At 35.7% G+C, this 15,505-nt stretch overlaps 2 protein-coding genes across 9 annotated transcripts in view; one reads left to right on the forward strand and one right to left on the reverse strand.

Moving 5' to 3' along the window:
- Positions 1-2,094, forward strand: part of LOC107704342 (insulin-like growth factor 2 mRNA-binding protein 2) — a 43,722-nt gene extending 41,628 nt beyond the window's left edge. For all 7 annotated transcript variants that reach the window (XM_016507235.1, XM_016507236.1, XM_016507237.1 and 4 more), the window contains one exon: positions 1,198-2,094. In XM_016507235.1, the coding sequence (XP_016362721.1) occupies positions 1,198-1,296 (99 nt within the window). In that variant the 3' untranslated portion in view covers positions 1,297-2,094. The remainder of the gene's footprint in view (positions 1-1,197) is intronic.
- Positions 2,095-4,684: 2,590 nt separating this feature from the next.
- The window catches only part of tmem41ab (transmembrane protein 41ab), a 13,934-nt gene continuing 3,113 nt past the window's right edge, over positions 4,685-15,505 (reverse strand). Inside the window, exons 2-5 of one of the 2 annotated variants that reach the window (XM_016507242.1) lie at positions 11,666-11,816; positions 8,596-8,757; positions 6,887-7,025; positions 4,685-6,658 (exon numbers count right to left, since the gene is read on the reverse strand). In XM_016507242.1, coding sequence (XP_016362728.1) covers positions 6,429-6,658; positions 6,887-7,025; positions 8,596-8,757; positions 11,666-11,816 — 682 coding nt within the window. In that variant the 3' untranslated portion in view covers positions 4,685-6,428. The remainder of the gene's footprint in view (positions 6,659-6,886; positions 7,026-8,595; positions 8,758-11,665; positions 11,817-15,505) is intronic. The other variant, XM_016507243.1, reaches the window with a different exon arrangement.

Consider the following 15,505-nt stretch of genomic DNA (forward strand, 5'->3'; position numbering starts at 1 on the left):
AATGTGTCCCAGCCCCCTTAGATGTAAGACTACAGTTACACTGGTGCATTTATGTTTTAAAATGAAAACGATCCTCGTCATACTGCCGTTTCCACTGCGTTTCAAGCCTGCTTTCCACTATCTCCGACAAACGACAAGCAACAGACTGTTAATTCAGTCATTCATTTCCAATGGAGAGTAGCGCGGGATCTGCGTGGAGTTCCGATCATATGCAGATGTCCATTCATACTACACGACCGAAGCGCGTGTTATGTGACCATTCATGCAAACTGTAGCATCATGCTACATAAGACAATAAATAAAATTTATATTCCACTTCTACTCAAAACTCACTTTAAACCACCATCGAGTGTTTGTAATAACTTCCGATTGCCGTCTAATGTGTGTTTTGGCCATGTAATGTTGCTGAAATTAAATATGTTATTATCTCTGCTCTGACTCTGATCATGGGAGAACACAGGCAGACAGCGCTGGAAGCTGCTAATGCTGAAGCGTTTTAAAACGAACACGCACTCGTGTAAATGTAGCCTAACAGATGTGTAAACTGAAGACTATTTGAGCTTTATTAAAACTATTTTGCACTGATTTATTGTGTTGGTTACATTTTGTTCCTTTGTGCAGTGGCTCAGGAGATGAGTCAACAAGCTAAAAAATAAAACCAAAATTTTTTTTTTTCGAAAAATTTTGACCGATACCCAGCCGTAGTGCAGTGTGGTAGAAACTGGCTTACTTTACAACTACTACTGGTTGTAATTTTCACTGTGTTTTGTTTTTGTGACCAGTAGTTCCTAAGTTCACCTAGAACCACCAGAGCACAAATATTAGTTCTTTTACACTATTGGCAGGTCCTGGATGGTCACAAAGCAACATTATTATTCATGAGATTTGTCCTTAGTCATAAGTAAGATTCATAAATTCATCTTTTTTTTTCCAATCTTGGTATCAGCTTGTTACTACAGTACTGGTACTTTTGACTTTCCTGTTTTAGACTGCTCACTCTCTCATTGTGAACATTAACCAGTTTTGAATGAGGCTTGAATGAAAGAGTGGTTTGGGCCAGACTGTGTCCAAACTAAAAGCTTGTTATTCAGGATTACATATGATTTGTTCAGGTTCTTAAAATATTATCTGTTGATGCACATAATGTATTTGCATGTGCGCCCCAGTCACCTTCGGCTATGGTGTGTTTGTTTGCAGACTGCCCAGCGCAAGATAAGGGAGATCGTTCAACAGGTGAAACAGCAAGAGCGGAAACACCAGCAAACGGTGCCAACACCTTCACAACCATCAAAATGATCAGCGGACACCAGCAAGCAGCAGCTAATGAATGTAGCTCATGCGAGGACAAAACGAAATTCAAGAAATAGACAAAGGGAGAGTGAGACAGAGCGGGAAACAGAGAGAGACAGAAGCTGATGAAGAGGACCAGCAGTTTAAAACAACCGAAGTACTTAAAGCACAAAAACGTTTGGTCATGCGGATATGAATGAGGATGATCGAGAGCGTTATCAGGTCAGAGATCTTTTTATGACCATGGACCTGATATTTCATATTGAGCTCTTTTTGTTACTGATTAAGCTGATGTGAGGATTTGTGCGCCGTGAAGTAGACTGCTGGATGAGGTGAATGCACACTGCAGGTAGATTTTATAGGACTTGCAGGTCTAGTTGTGCATCAGATCTACTAATTTATTAGGAGATATAATAAATTGCACAGCAATATGTTAATAAGATTCTAAAAACAATTCTATAGGTTTATTCAACAGAATTTTCTTTGGAAACTCATTTCAGGCTATTTAATGTGAGTAATCAGATTTGTTTGACTTTTCTAGTAACTAATTAGTACAGCACGGTAACTAAAAGCATTAAGTGATGTTACAAAGGAACGTACATGTAAAAGGGTGCCTGCTGTGTGCCAGCATTTCACTTCCAGTTCCTCGTTTGCATTGCTGAGTCTGAGCATTTCTCCTCTGCTTGCTGCCCTGTTCTCTTTTCTCTTTTTTTAAATTATATTGCTTTCTCTTAAATGTTTCCATGTTCCCGACTTATTTGTCACACAAAATAAGAGCTGTCTGTGTGCCAACTGTAAAAAAAACAACAACAAAAAAACAGTGCAGTCCCTAAAGAGAGGTAGATCTAGATACTTTGGGAATCTAACGTTGATATCCTGTACTCCCCACTTATTACACCTTACACTACTGTTCAAAAGTTTGTGGTCAGTATGATTTCTTTATTTTTTAAAGAAAATATTTTCTATCCTGCAAGGATGCATTAAATTTATCAAAAGTGACAGTAAAGACATTTATAATGTTGCAAAAGATTTCTATTTTTAAAGTTTTAAAACTTTAACTTTTAAAAGAAGAATCCTGAAAATAAGTATCATGGTTTCCTCAAACATATGAAGCAGTACTTGATATTTGTTTTTTCAACATTGATTATAATAAGAAATGATTCTTGAGCGGCAGATCAGCACATTAGACTGATTTCTGAAGGATCATGAGACACTGAGGACTAGAGTAATTCAGCTTTGCATCACAGGAATATATTACTTTGTAATGTATATTCCCATAGAAAACAGTTATTTTAAATTATAATATTTCAGAATATTACAGAAGATGAAAAAATTCTTACAAGCCTGAACTTTTGAATGGTAGTGTATGCACATGAAAAAGCTGAGTTTCGTGTTCAATCTGCACCTTGTCTGTAGGTCCTGTAACGGGAGCCCATGGGGAGTCCTTGAGGTCTTCCTGACACTCGTGAATGTATATGATGCAAATGCCTTCTGCAAACATGTACTTTCTGTGTAGCAAACATAATTTATCTTTCCCCCCTCTGGTTTCACGTGCTGAGATGAGTGCACACAAGTGTGTTTGCATAAGGGAATGTATGCATAGACCGAGACAACATAAATGTCTATAAATGCATTTTTGACAAAAGAGAAGAGCAAAGCCAAGACAAGGTGTTTTTTTTTAATCGTTTGTAAAGACGTCCCATTTTTTCGTAATATATAAAGGTGATGTGATTGGTGAGGGATGATGTCATTAAGCCTTTTAATGTTGCACATCTGAAAGGCTAATGGAATAAAAAAAAATTATGTAATGTGTATATAGGTGACAGTTCAAAAATATTGGTTTTAGTATTTCTTGACTGATCAAATGCAAACAGCCAGCATTGCAGTACTGTACAGTCATAGAGCGTAACATTGATTTAAAGCAACTGATAAAACCATGATTGAGACATGAAAATTATATATTGAAAGTCCACGCAGCTTTGTGTGAACCAGTACAATATACCGTTCTACCTCAAGAACAGGGTACCTCAATCTGATCTTTTCTCCCTTTTGCATATTTTGTATACCTTGTAAAGCTCTCAAACTTAGAGCATTTTTAATTTTTCTAAATAAAAGAACAAGAAGAAAAAAAGGGTTAGCGCAAGGCACCAACTTGGCCTGCTTGTTCTTGCGAAAGAGGTTTCAGAAACTGATTGTTGCTTTATGAACCGTTTGACTCAAATGGGCTCTTGAGGTCAATGCAACTCTTGAGCAACTGAACGTTTGTGTTGACAGTACTTTGTTTCTTGCAGTTTATGTTTGAACTGAAATAACTGTCTTGACAGATATATAGTGTCTAAGAATACAGCTTAATCCAACCATATGCAGTGTTCTTCAACCTGTATTTAGAACATTATCTTTACGTTACTCTGTTACAAATGGCTCTGTAATTTTTCTGTTTTGAAGGTCATATCTGATGAGTTGGCCAATAACAAGTCAGTTTTGAATGTTATTCTAACAGCATATTTGTGAGGTTTTATTATAAGAATAATCTCCGCCAGTTTACTGCTGAATGTTAGCATAACAATATTAGACACAACTGAATTTGATCCTATCAGTTTGGGTTTCTGTAGTAAAATTTTGCTGTGTCAAATGGGAGGGATGTCCAGCAGTCTCTCTTCTCATATCATTTACAAAGAAAACATGTACATGAAACCTAGTCTTTGCTGTATTACTTCTGCAGCCGTCTCTGAGTCCGTTTCTCTTCACATTCTACCATGTTCAAAATGTCTTTATTGACCACTTGTACCGTGAATACTTCTGGGTGTTTGATAAGCCTGTCCCTTATCTGATCAACTCTTATAATAATGTCACACAATGTAAAAATGGGTAAACAAACTAATTTCAGATCTGGGCAAAAGGGGGACATATTCCATTGGTATACTACTGGCTCTAGCCAAGTGTGGGTGAGTTGGGGACAATAGGAGTGTGAGTGAACAATCATGAATACACATCTGTTTTTATGTTTTTATGTCTTCACATGGATATTAGAAATAAACAGTCTTTAAAATAATGTTGTTGTTGTTTTCTTCATCTTTGTATCAATATATCGTTTACTTGTGTCATTAGCTTAAAGATTCTGTGGAAGCTTGTTTCCGCCACAAAAAAAAAAGGTAATTGATCATTTTTATCTCGCAATTCATATTTTCTTACCGCAATTATAAGTTTATCTCACACTTCTGGCTCTTGTTTTTCTCTAAAAATGTCAGAATTCTGACTTTTTTTTTCCACTTGCAATTTCAAGTCTGAATTTCGAGTAGATCATTTCTACTTTTTATCTCACAGTTCTGACTTATCAGAATTGCAGATTTATGCAATTACTTTTTTTTTTTTAAATCTCAAACAATGTCTGAACTATGAGATAAAAAGTCACAATTACCTTTAATTTTTTTTTTATCCCAGGGCAGAAACTGGCTTCCACAAGATGCTAAAGTGAACCCTTGATTTCTGTTGGAATATATTAATACACTATATTAATAGAATATCACAATATTCTTATCCTGCAGTTATACTTCCATGCATTTTTACACATAATTTGATCAGCATAAAATATGCACCCATAGAACTCTCTAGAAATAGTTTGGCTAATTTTATTATGCTTTCAGCTGCCAATATGGTATAATTATATCACTCATTTCAGCAATTTTACCATGTATACATCCATTCCACATAATTTAACATATAGGTTACAATAAGATGTTAAATAGCTTCAAATGTTTTTATTATTGAATTTAAACTGCATGAAACTTTTTAAGTACTGCTTAGTTGTGAAAACAGCCATTATAACTTGGTTATAATAGAATTATAACTTTCAAGCACTCAATCAGCAGTTTTTAATGCAAAAACTAAACCTTAACAACTTATGTACACATTAAGACATTGATTTATTTTTCCATAAATGGCTTAAAACAGGACAGCTACTGTAATGCAGTAATTAAATGTGTAAAGGTTAAGCTGCATCTGAAGCTGAATGGATGAGATATATTTAAAGTGCCATTTTATGCTGTAAATTTAAACACTGCATTAATACTGCCTTACTGTCCAAAACAGGTCATTAGTAGTGTGCGTTTTTATTTTTTTGTAGCTAGAAATGAATTATGCACATGTGCAAGTATAACAAAGCAAGTTGTATATGTATGACCAAGTCAGTTATCAATCCCTGAATGTACTATGCAACTCCAAAAGATTTAGGCGATCATGTAAATGATCAGTGCACAAGTCTATATTTAAGGCATGATACTAACTTGCAAATAAAAGAACACCCTGATAGGACGCTTGAGGATAATGAATATAATATCTAATAATCTTTAAAAATCACTTTAGTGGTATGCACCTTATTTTTCAGCGCAGAAGTAAGCTATGAATTTGCAAATCCTGATTCATTAGCTGGTATAGGTAATAACAAGAAGAATAACAAGTGCAGTAATTGAAAAACTATTTGTGCTACAAACCAGTGTTTATATTGACTACATTCTGTTGAAATAATATTACAAGAATGACATGGCAAGCCTCGCATATTCAAGTTACAAATGGCTGCATCTCTTTTTAAGTTATAAAGTTGGATACAGTTTAAGTAAAACTGTAGTACTACTTTTAAATACAAATATTTTTATGTAATAAATTACTTTTTATGTGCAGGTCTTGAGCAGAAAGATTTTGTTACCCTAGAGCTATTTACATGGGGGGGGGGGGCAAACTTATCAGTTCTATTTTGGTAAAATGTGTAAACACTCAAAAACACATGGAACTTAGTTATTTACAGTTTCCACAACTAAATAAAGCCATAAACACACATAAAGCTACAAACAAACATCGTCACTAAACAACATTTGAAAACATAAGTAAATATTTTTTGCTTCAATAAAAAAACAAAGGCTAGGCCGTCAGATTAATTTTTTCCTATATAATGAGGCAATGTCCAGTGTTATATATGTAACGTCGGCAATTATAGACATTTGGTAATTCATATTTTCTATTTCTTTCCATGTCAGTTCCACTCTGCATTCAGACATTCATAACCAAATCCTCAGCTGTAACTCCAGACCAATGATCAGTCCCATATTAACAGACTGCAGTCTCTTCTTCTGTGTGTCTTCGGTTCATCTAGTCTTGCGATCGTTCAGGACCTTTTGGTGTCCATTGGGTTCCAGGCCATCAAGTTTGAGGCGGGCCTGACTATAGCGGCGGATCAGAGCTCCAGGAAGTAGAGCCACACACGCAATCAACAGGAGCTGAAACAGGGTCCTCCAAGAAAAGATGTCGTCCAATGAGTGGATCTCAGACAAGATGGCACCCGTACGGACACAGATAAAATTATAAGGGATTAGACCTAGGAAGAAAATAAGCCTTTAAGATCATAAGGGTTGTTTTTCTCCAGAAGCTGTATTTTTACTTAATAATTGTTTAGATTCTGGCCACCTAAAAACTATAGAAGCTCAAAATGGAATCATTAGGAAAATTTAGAAGAAGAAAAAACTGTAGAATTGCAGTGGATTGTAAGTACACCTATAACATAAAAATACATGAATGTATAACTGAAGATGTACTGTAAGCTCACCAATGAGGATGGAGAAAAAGAATATGGGGATGGGGATGTTGAGGATTGGAGAGGTGACATTCAGAAACCAGTTTGGCGTCATGGGAAAGAACCGCAGAAAGAGCAAGAAGAAGAACAGACTACTCCTGTTCTCTTCCACCTAACATAGAGAGATTCATCATGTGCTCATGTTGCATTATGTTTCAACTCCAGAGTATTATAATATGAAAATAATGATTATGATCAAGGTTGCCAAATTGAGCTATTTTAAACATATATTAAATATAATTACAAAGTATCCCTTACTATATATATATATATATATATATATATATATATACTTTGGGATAATTTTATTTGGTAAACTTAAGTTCAAATATATTTTCCAAGTATACAGTATTCTATGTACTAAGTATACTAAAATCAATATAATAGTATACTGCTTATTTATTAATTTAGCAGACATTTGAAGTAAATTGGCCCACATTTTAGTTTATAAAAGTATACACTTTAGTGTACTTTAAGCATAATAGAAGTAAACTTTGAGTACACAAGTTTTTTCCTGTATTGTAAATATACTGTGAACTACAAGTGAACATATTCTGTTATAATGCTAGTTTACTAGTTATATGCATCTATCCCACTAGTTTATAAAAGTACAAGTATACTCTCTCAGTAAACTAATTAACAGAAAGTTTAATAGTTTTTAAGCTGCAACTTTCTTTAAGTGTACTCAACATTTTATAGTTTACATTGAAAGAAATTAAATCAGCCAAATGTTTGTCTGTTTATACAGTGTCCAAAAAGATCAGGTTTAGTTCCACCTATGTACTATTTACTCTAGCTATTCCACCCAAAGCTGACTTGGGTGACACTTTATTTTAAGGTGTCCTTGTTACAGTGTAATTATACATTTAAGTACTGAGTAATATTAATTAACTACATGTACTTACTATATGGTTAGGGTTAGGATTAGGGTTACTTGCATGTAATTATGCATAATTTATTGTTATTATAAATAGTAAGTACATGTAAAGTGTAACAAGGGCACCTTAAAATAAAGTGTTACCCTGACTTGTTATTTCATAAGTCACATAAGAATGAACTTACTTCATAAATCAAGCCAAGTTTAATATTAGAACACTAATACTAAATTATACTTTCTTAAATTAATCTCAAACTAAAGATTAGGCACAAGCATGGGCCTAATATACGTTTCTGTATGCTATATATATGTATAAGCGAAGTATACTTAAGTATAATATTAAGTATATCTATGATAAGTAGATAAACAGTAGACTGAAAGTATGCTATTATATTGTAGGTTAAAAGAAGTATACTAGAAGCACACCTGAATAAACTTTTTGTATATTAAGGCCTGTTCACACTAAGAACAATAACTAACAGCAAGAACTATAACTATATTAGCATCCACACTGAGGCACTAATGTGCTGCAAATACCTTGTTGGCCACTTTAAATGCTTGAGCTCTAAAGCATTAAAAATGGATTCAGGATTGATGATCAGCAAGAAAAAAAAAAAAGTAGTTCTATATTGTTACTCTATTTTACACTATATTGTTGTGTTGCTATCATGATAGTTGTGCTGTGTACTCAGTACAGTATAAACAGACAAAATGCAAAGTCACACATATATTCACTGACTATTTTTACAACATTCATTAATGGGAAATACCTCTATCATGTGCTAAACACCCAGAGGTGACCCACCATTTTCTGCAGCATGGCCACCTTCTCAGGGAAGAGCCTGGCGATGTGGCGTTTGCCAAATGTACGGGACAGCAGGTAGCAGTTGGTGGAACCCACAGTAGTCAAAGTGCAGGCGATGAGGAGTCCATGCCATGGCCCAAATAATGCCCCCGCCAGCATGTTCTAGACATGACAAGAAAAATTGACAGTAAAGGCTTTTTTATTAGGTCATCAGCTACATACAGTCACATATTATATATAAATAACTGTACTGTTTGTATATATAGTAAGCGTCCCTTGTGAAAAAGAAGTACCATTTCCATCCTTCAACACCAAAAAGTGGTAACCTGCAGTTATTACCCTAAGGAGCTCTTTCTGCCTGATTTAACCCATAAATATTTGCTTTGTTCATATAAATAATGTATATCTGTTTGTTCAGAAAATAATATTTATAAAATAATAATAAAATCAGTTAATTTAGTTAGCATGTTTAGGTTACCATTTCAGTATAAAAATCAAAGTACTTTAAGTACTTAACTTAAAAATTGACACTTTTAATGTATAGTGTTTTACATTTATTTCACATTTAAAAATGTATTTTTACATTTAAATGTAATGTAATGTTGTGGTTTAAATTTATATTAAATGCAACGAAGGGTTTTTGACTCTTGACCCTCTTAAGTATTACTCAAGTAGTTGTCTTTAAAAGATGGTTCAAGTGTACTGCTGAATGTATTGACAAGCATTTATGTTCAACTAAAATATACTTTAATGTCATGTCATGTTGACACTTGTGTCATGTATTTGAATATTTACATTTACATTTAGTCATTCAGCAGATGCTTTTATCCAAAGCGACTTACAAATGAGGACAATGGAAGCAATCAAAATCAACAAAAGAGCAATTATATGCAAGTGCTATGACAAGTCTCAGTTAGCTTAACGCAGTACACGTAGCAAGGTTTTATTTAATTATACAATAAATAAAAAGAAAAATAGATAGAATAGAAAAAGAATAGAACAAGCTAGTGTTAGAGGCCTTTTTTGTGCTTTTTGTTAATTGTATAATAAATAAAAAGAAAACAAATAGGCCTAAATAGAATACAAAAAGAATAGAGAAGCTAGTTAGTTTTTTTTTTTAAGAAAACAAGCAGTAAATAAATAGAGCGCAAGTCTAAAAGGAGCAATTTTTTAAAATAATAGAATTAGAATAGAGAGTGCTAGAGTTAAAGGGTCAAATAAAGATGGAACAGATGTGTTTTTAGCCGTTTCTTGAAGATGGCTAAGGACTCAGCTGCTCGGAATGAGTTGGGCAGGTCATTCCACCAGGAGGGAACATTTAATTTAAAAGTCCATGAAAGTGATTTTGTGCCTCTTTGGGATGCACAATAAAGCGCCGTTCACTTGCAGAATGCAAGCTTCTAGACAGCACATAATTTTGAAGTAATGAATTTAGGTAAAGGGGTGCAGAGCCAGTGGTGGTTTTGTAGGCAAACATTAATGCCTTGAATTTTATGCGAGCAGCTATTGATAGCCAGTGCAAACTGATAAACAGAGGTGTGACGTGCATTCTTTTCGGCTCGTTAAAAATGAACCTTGCTGCCACGTTCTGGATTAATTGTAAAGGTTTGATAGAACTGGCTGGAAGACCTGCCAAGAGAGCATCGCAATATTCCATTCTGAACAGAACAAGAGCTTGAACAAGGAGTTGTGAAGCATGTTCCGAAAGAAAGGGCCTGATCTTCCTGATGTTGAATAAAGAAAATCTGCAGGACCGGGTAGTTTTAGCAATGTCGTCTGAGAAAGTTAGCTGATCATCAATCACAACTCCAAGGTTTCTGGCTGTTTTTGAAGGAGTTATGGTTGATGTGCCTAACTGGATGGCGAAATTGTAATGAAATTATATATTTGATGGAACCACAAGCAGTTCTGTCTTGGTAAGGTTGAGTTGAAGGTGATGGTCCTTCATCCAGCAAGAAATGTCTGTTAGACAAGCTGAGATGCGAGCAGCTATCGTCGGATCATCAGAATGGAATAAGAGGTAGAGATGAGTGTCATCAGCATAGCAGTGATATGAAAAGCCATGTTTCTGAATGACAGAACCTAGTGATGCCATGTAGACAGAGAAGAGAAGTGGACCAAGAACTGAGCCCTGAGGCACTCCAGTAGTTAGATGTTGGGACTTGGAAACCTCACTGCTCCAAGATACCTTGAAGGACCTATCTGAGAGGTAAGACTCAAACCACTGGAGTGCGGTTATATATATTTATTACATATTTGTAATGATGTAGCCGCAATTTAGTACCATTAGTACTGTGTATGTTAGTCAGCACATCAGAATAAGTATACTTTAAAGCATTATTAAAACATAATGAATTAAAATGTACTTGAAACTTAATTTGACATTATTACAAAGTGCACTTTTTAAAATGTAAGAAACTGTCATGAAAGTGTACTCTCTTTACACTTTTCTGAACTACATTATAAGTGCACATTCAATACAATTAAGCACACTTCTATGCAGGGCTGGACTGGGACAAAAAATCGGCCCTGGCATTTTTTGGACTGCTCAAATAATTTTGACTGGTAGTGTATGTAGTGTCTTCTTCTCCTCCTGCCTTACTCTTTGGCCCGCATCACTCACCGCAGAGCAAGCCTGTTCTTGATAAATCTGTTGTGAAAACATGGGAAATGCCGACGAGGAAGAAGTTGGGGTGATGCGATCTTTATATCGGCGGAGCAAAATACTTCATCGCTCCGTCTGTAGCGCATTGTGATTGGATGTTTTACTCTGTCAATACAGGAGACAAACCAATGGGCCACTGGCTGCTCACTGTCCCTGCGTGATGGTCCTCGGCAAAAAAAAACAAAAAACATTCTGTCGCCCCCTTAAGTGCATCGGCCCACTGGGAAAATGCCCGGTATGCCCGATTACCAATCCAGCCCTGCTTCTATTGGATTATGTCCAGGAAAGGAAACATGATGTAAATGGCATTTAGAGAAACTGGTGATAAAGCTTTTATTTCAGTCTAATGAGGTGTTTTCAAGCAGGTCTACTAATAGTATCACAGAGTAGACCTCTGTTACCAACCAAAAAGGATGAGCCTGGAATGGCGAAGGACTGCTTGTAGAGGTAGGCACTGCAAAAGAGGATGAACACATATCCAGTGTGTTCTGTCTTATAGAACTGCAGCAGCTCAGCTAGTTCCCTCAACTCATCCAGATCAGATGGGAACTTCAACCTGGAGAAAATATAAGACATTGTGAGATCAGTAAAATAATGGCACCGAACTTGCATGTTTCTCTTGTAATTTCTAACAGATTGTCGAGTGGCTGTCCTCTTCCTATCAACCCAATTGCTTTCCCTTACAAAAACCAGCAGAGACTGATATGATGGAGGAAGAAGGTTTTAATCAATATAATGAGTGGATACTGTGGGCTTAAGCTATATGACCTGAATGTACCCTAGTAAAAAATTATGTATTTAAAATAAATTTATTTCATACTAAGTATTGTTCAAATTATTAACATATTTACTGACTTATTTCTTGAGACTTACTGATATAAAAATTTAATTAGCTAAACTTTATTTGGAGACTTGTGCACAATGCACATTTTATTATTATTACACAATATTAAGACTATAATGCGTTTTAATGTCACTATTGATGATGATTGTATGACCTTTGAATAATATCGGTCTTTAAATGCAAGATATTTAAGTGTACCTAAAGTATACTTGCAATAGTTCCACTTTAGCACAATCAAATATACTTCAGTATATCTTTAGCACTTCAGCACTGCTTCCGCACAATTAAAGTGCATTAAGTGTACATAAATATGTGAATATATTTGTAGTATACTTAGCATGAAATAAATGTATTTCAAATACATTTTAGTATATTTATTGTTCACTGGGATAATGATCTGAAAAAGCTCACTGTTGCCCTCTGGTGAGATGCTGTGGTGACCTGCAACTGTTACTTTAAAGCAGTGTTTCTCAACCTTGGAGACACAAAATGTGCAGTGATGGGGGGCGCCCAGGACCAGGGTTGAGAAACACTGCTTTAAAGAGTTATTTCTACATGATTTAACCTACGTAATTTGGTGATATAAATTAATGTTTAGGTTGATTCAGTTATATTAAATAACATTTCTGACTTAAATAAAAAGTCTGTTTAAATGGCTGAAGTTCATTCATGGGTGAGGCTCTGTGACCACAAGCTGGTACCATGATGGTACTCCAGGAAGTCTGACAAAATAAATGTTTTTTAAACAAATACAATATTGCTTTAACTTTGACCAAAGATGAAGTTAAAGCGATAAGTTCATCCAAAAATGTCATAATTTACTCACCCTCATGCTTGCTCAAACCTGCATGACTTTGTTTCTTCTTCAAAAATATTTGAAAAATGCTGAGAACCAAACAATGGAGGTTTAGGATGACATGAGAGTGAGTAAAATATTAATTTTTAATAATCTAAATGTTTCATTGTTCCTTACATATTAAAATATATTACATAAAAAAATGTAAAGTACACGACTGTATAATTATATTAATAACTGGTAATTGTTATAAAATGGTGTATTTAGGCTCAGTATTATTAAATAACATTTTTGACTTAAAGTCATTACTTCCCTTTTTAGGTTTGCATTTTTTTAAGTGCACAACAGACTTGAAATCACTTGAAGGATTCTTGAAAACGGCTGAAGGCCCCTGATCAAGACACTAGCCTGTCAGCAAGATGAGACAGAAAGACCAAAATCTGCCCTCAGCTTGCGTGAAGGAATGAAATATGATACACCAACGGGACAAAAATAGCCTCTCAGCTGTGAAAATACGCTAGTGTGTGTGTGTTTTGGCTGTACTCAATGGCCAGACTGTTTAAAACATCTTCAAACACACCTAACATGATCATCAATAAATATGTGGATGTACCACAGACTGGATTTCTCGTGTGGTGTGCTGGCTCTTACCAGCAGATGAATCACATATTGTGCAGTCGTGAGTAATCTAAGCTCCTTACTGCCATCCAGGGGGTAATTTGGGCACGCAATGGGGCAGTATTCCTCACCCATGTGCCAAAGCAGAGGTTTTAATTTCACATACATACCCAGTGTGATGAATATAAACATGTGATATGCTCCATGCTGAGTGCACAATGAGTATGTTCCCACAAGTACAACAATATGAGAGCCTTCAGTGGCAGAGTCAATAATCAAAACTCTTTTTTGAAAAGTCCTGACATGTTCAGACTATTTAAGCCTATTCTTCTTAAAACAGCTGATTTTTATGTCTACATCACTGTAAAACATGATACATGCACATGTGTTAACAAAATTTCCCCTCTCTTATAACCATGGGAATTCCCACCAAAAGATTCAAACAGCTAGCAGTACACAGGGCACAGCTGTCTCTGCCATCACTGCTGAACAACATGTGAAAAACTTCATCTCAGCCTCATCAGCAGATATTCTCCAGGGTACAGAGGAGTGAGCTAATCAAGACATGAACCAAGACATACAGGTCACAAGACACTATGGAAAGGTCAGATCTTTGGACAGAATGTGATGATGGTAGACATACAGCAGATCCGTTACCCAATTTGAAACTCCAGTGTCCTTTCCACTGTTTTTGTTATTCTAAATATCTGGATGACTTCAGAAAGTGACATATACTGTAAGCACACAGGGCTTTTGAGACCTCTCTCCTTTTTTTTATTCATGCGATTTAGTTTAGCTTGTCATGCCAGACATACATGTCAAGTCAAGTCAAGTCAAGTCACCTTTATTTATATAGCACTTTTAACAATACAGATTGTGTCAAAGAAACTTTACAGTATTAAATAGGAAAATAGTGTGTCAATAATGCAAAAGGACAATAGTAAACACTCAATATTCAGTTAAAGGCAGTTCATCATTGAATTCAGTGATGTCATCATCCAGCTCAGTTCAGTTTAATAGTATCTGTGCAATCAAGTCGACGATATCGCTGGAAAATAAGTGTCCCCAACTAAGCAAGCCAGAGGCGACAGCAGCAAGGAACCAAAACTCCATCGGTGGAGTATGTATGTATATGTAACATGTCACATATGAAGCCTCCAGATATCTCTTTCTTTCCCTCCTCCTCTATATTGCACATCTCAGCAAATTCAAGGGGTTTCAAGACACTCCAGAAGGCAGTTGTCTGATCTTATAACTGTCACCTCATGCCCTCTGCCAGGCTCCAATTCTGAGACATGACTGCTAATGTTGATTTGCATTCAGAGCAGACAAAGTAATAATTAATGGAGAGTTTAATAAATTAATAATTAAAATAATTATATTAAAACATTATATGATAGGCTCCAATGTCCCCTGGATTCTACAAAAGACAAGCAGTTTGGAAAATGGATGGATATTTTTAAAGGGGTCATATAATGCGATTTCAATTTTTCCTTTCTCTTTGGAGTGTTACAAGCTCTTGGTGCATAAAGAAGATCTGTAAAGTTGCAAAGACTAAAGTCTCAAATCCAAAGAGATATTCTTTATAAAACTTAAGAGTTAACCACGCCTACCTAAAACGGCTCGTTCTAACACGCCCCCACATATACGTCACTATCTGGGAAGATTTGCATAACGCCTAAAAGAAGGCGTAACTTTTATTCTCACTGTAGTATTGTTGCCGCCGCCGCCATGTCGTGAAGGTGCTGTGTGCTTCGTTGTGAAAGCGAAACTACTTTGTTTGGTCTTCCAAAAGAGGACGATATCACTTCGTCATGCCTGGAGCTGATTCGTGCTGGTCGCTGAGGAAATACTTCAACTTCACGCTGTGGATCGGACGAAGCGGAGTCCAGCCCGGGGTCGTCACATGTGGTTGCCGCAGGCATCACAATATGGTAAGGGACGTAACATTTCCGTCACACGCTTGAGGAATTCGGCCAATCACAAC

The sequence above is a fragment of the Sinocyclocheilus anshuiensis genome, unplaced genomic scaffold, assembly GCF_001515605.1.
Source record: "Sinocyclocheilus anshuiensis isolate Anshui unplaced genomic scaffold, SAMN03320099.WGS_v1.1 scaffold1448, whole genome shotgun sequence".
Taxonomy (NCBI): Eukaryota; Metazoa; Chordata; class Actinopteri; order Cypriniformes; family Cyprinidae; genus Sinocyclocheilus; species Sinocyclocheilus anshuiensis.